Source organism: Fukomys damarensis, unplaced genomic scaffold (genome assembly GCF_012274545.1).
Source record: "Fukomys damarensis isolate Sample0158 unplaced genomic scaffold, DMR_v1.0_HiC HiC_scaffold_19, whole genome shotgun sequence".
In the NCBI taxonomy this organism is placed as follows: domain Eukaryota; kingdom Metazoa; phylum Chordata; class Mammalia; order Rodentia; family Bathyergidae; genus Fukomys; species Fukomys damarensis.
The window spans coordinates 65,640,187-65,641,894 of NW_022900931.1; the positions used below are offsets into that span (position 1 = coordinate 65,640,187).

Genomic DNA, 1,708 nt, shown 5'->3' on the forward strand with positions numbered 1-1,708 from the left:
GGAGAGGGAGGGGTGGCTCTAAAAGTCCCAAGCCCCAGGGGCAGCGTGCGAGAGGGAGCAGCCATGCTGGAGGGAGGGGGTCTAGGAGAGGAGGAGAGGCCGGAAAGGGGACCCTCGTGCAAAGTGGGCGTGGGGAAGGAAAGGGCAGCGCAGCCCCAGTGCACGTGGGAAGGGGAGTGTGCAAAGGGAGCAGGGGTGGAAAGTAGGGAGGGGTGGCTCTAAAAGTCCCAAGCCCCAGGGGCAGCGTGCGAGAGGGAGCAGCCATGCTGGAGGGAGGGGGTCTAGGAGAGGAGGAGAGGCCGGAAAGGGGACCCTCGTGCAAAGTGGGCGTGGGGAAGGAAAGGGCAGCGCAGCCCCAGTGCACGTGGGAAGGGGAGTGTGCAAAGGGAGCAGGGGTGGAAAGTCGCCCAGGAGTTAGAAGCCAGGAGTGTGCAGCAGCGTCTGGCGTGCGTTATAAAAGGAAAGAAAGGCTCCGGGAACCGCGGAGAGCACTGGGGAAGACGCGAGTGGAGGGCGGAAACGGGCGCGAGCGGCTCCGCGGGGGGCGAGTGTGGCCAAAGTGACAGTGCGAGGGGAGGTGTCGCCGTCAGCAGAGCAAGAGCGCGGGGTTCACGAGTAAGAAGGGGTAACGGAGGTGCGCGGACCTGGGGGGACACGGGACATCAAGCGCGCAGGAGCTGAGTACAGACGGGGTCCCTGGGGGGCAGGGAAGGTGGGTCCCGCGTGTGTCTGCATCACGGGACCAGCGTGAGCGGGGGTGGGGTGCAAGGGAGGGCCCCAGGGGAGGAGGGGTTTGCAAGAGGAGCGGGGGGCGTGAGGAAAGAAACAGCGTGCGCAAGGGAAAGAGCCGGGAGGGGAGGCGCAGTGTGCAAGAGAGCGAGAGGGCAAATTTGTGCAAAATTGCAGCTGAGGGGGCGGAGAGAGGGCGAGCAGGCGTGCGACGGAGCCGAGCGTGCAAGAGGCGGGGAAGGGCAGCTGTGCGCTGGGTGTCCACATGCAAATGAACATTTAACATCCGGCTGATTCTGATTATAAGCCAACCCTGGGATCCACTGTCCTGGCCAAATTCCCCGCGGCCTGGGGTCGCCCCCATGCGGCCAGGCTGGGGCTGACCCTCTATGGCTCTGTCTGTCCCCTCCTCCCCCTCAGTCCCCCTTGATTCCTTCCACCCCCTCCGCTCTGCGCCACAGCGTCCCTTGCGGTCCTGCGTCTGCCGCCCCCTCCTGTGAGGTGCAAGTGTCCGGCCTGTAGGGGTCACCTGGTGACCTCAGGCCTCGGAGACCGGGCAGGGCGCAGTCACGGCAGAGTCCCCGCCCGGGAGAACGTGGAGGTGAGAGGCGCTGGCTCCAGTTCTGTGGACGGCCGGTCCGCCCGGGCCAGCCATCACCTCTCCAGGAAAAATTTGAGAGCCCGGTCAATGTTCATTCGGTGCCCCACCCTGGTGACCCCCAGGTCGACGTAGTCCTCCTTGGTCAAGGCGGGCAGGTGGGAGCCATCGATCTCGTGGTCCAGGAAGCGGGCCCGGTGCTCGGCCAGGCCCAGCCACTCCAGCCAATCGGCCACGTCGAACTTGGTCCAGAAGCCCAGAGGTTTAGAGCCAAAAGGCTTGTCCGGGGGCAGCGACAGCAGGCGGGTGGGTGACAGGGAGCGAGAGGCCCCCGACAAGGCTCCTCCCAGGCCCGCGGACATCCCCGCGTGCGGCGGCACG

General features: G+C 66.1%; 1 protein-coding gene across 1 annotated transcript; it reads right to left on the reverse strand.

Moving 5' to 3' along the window:
- Positions 1-1,072: 1,072 nt before the first annotated feature.
- LOC109118570 (SH3 and multiple ankyrin repeat domains protein 1-like) lies at positions 1,073-1,702 on the reverse strand. The gene has a single exon (XM_019210035.2). The coding sequence runs from the start codon at positions 1,687-1,689 to the stop codon at positions 1,384-1,386; it is 306 nt and encodes a 101-aa protein (XP_019065580.2). The 5' UTR covers positions 1,690-1,702; the 3' UTR covers positions 1,073-1,383.
- Positions 1,703-1,708: the final 6 nt, after the last annotated feature.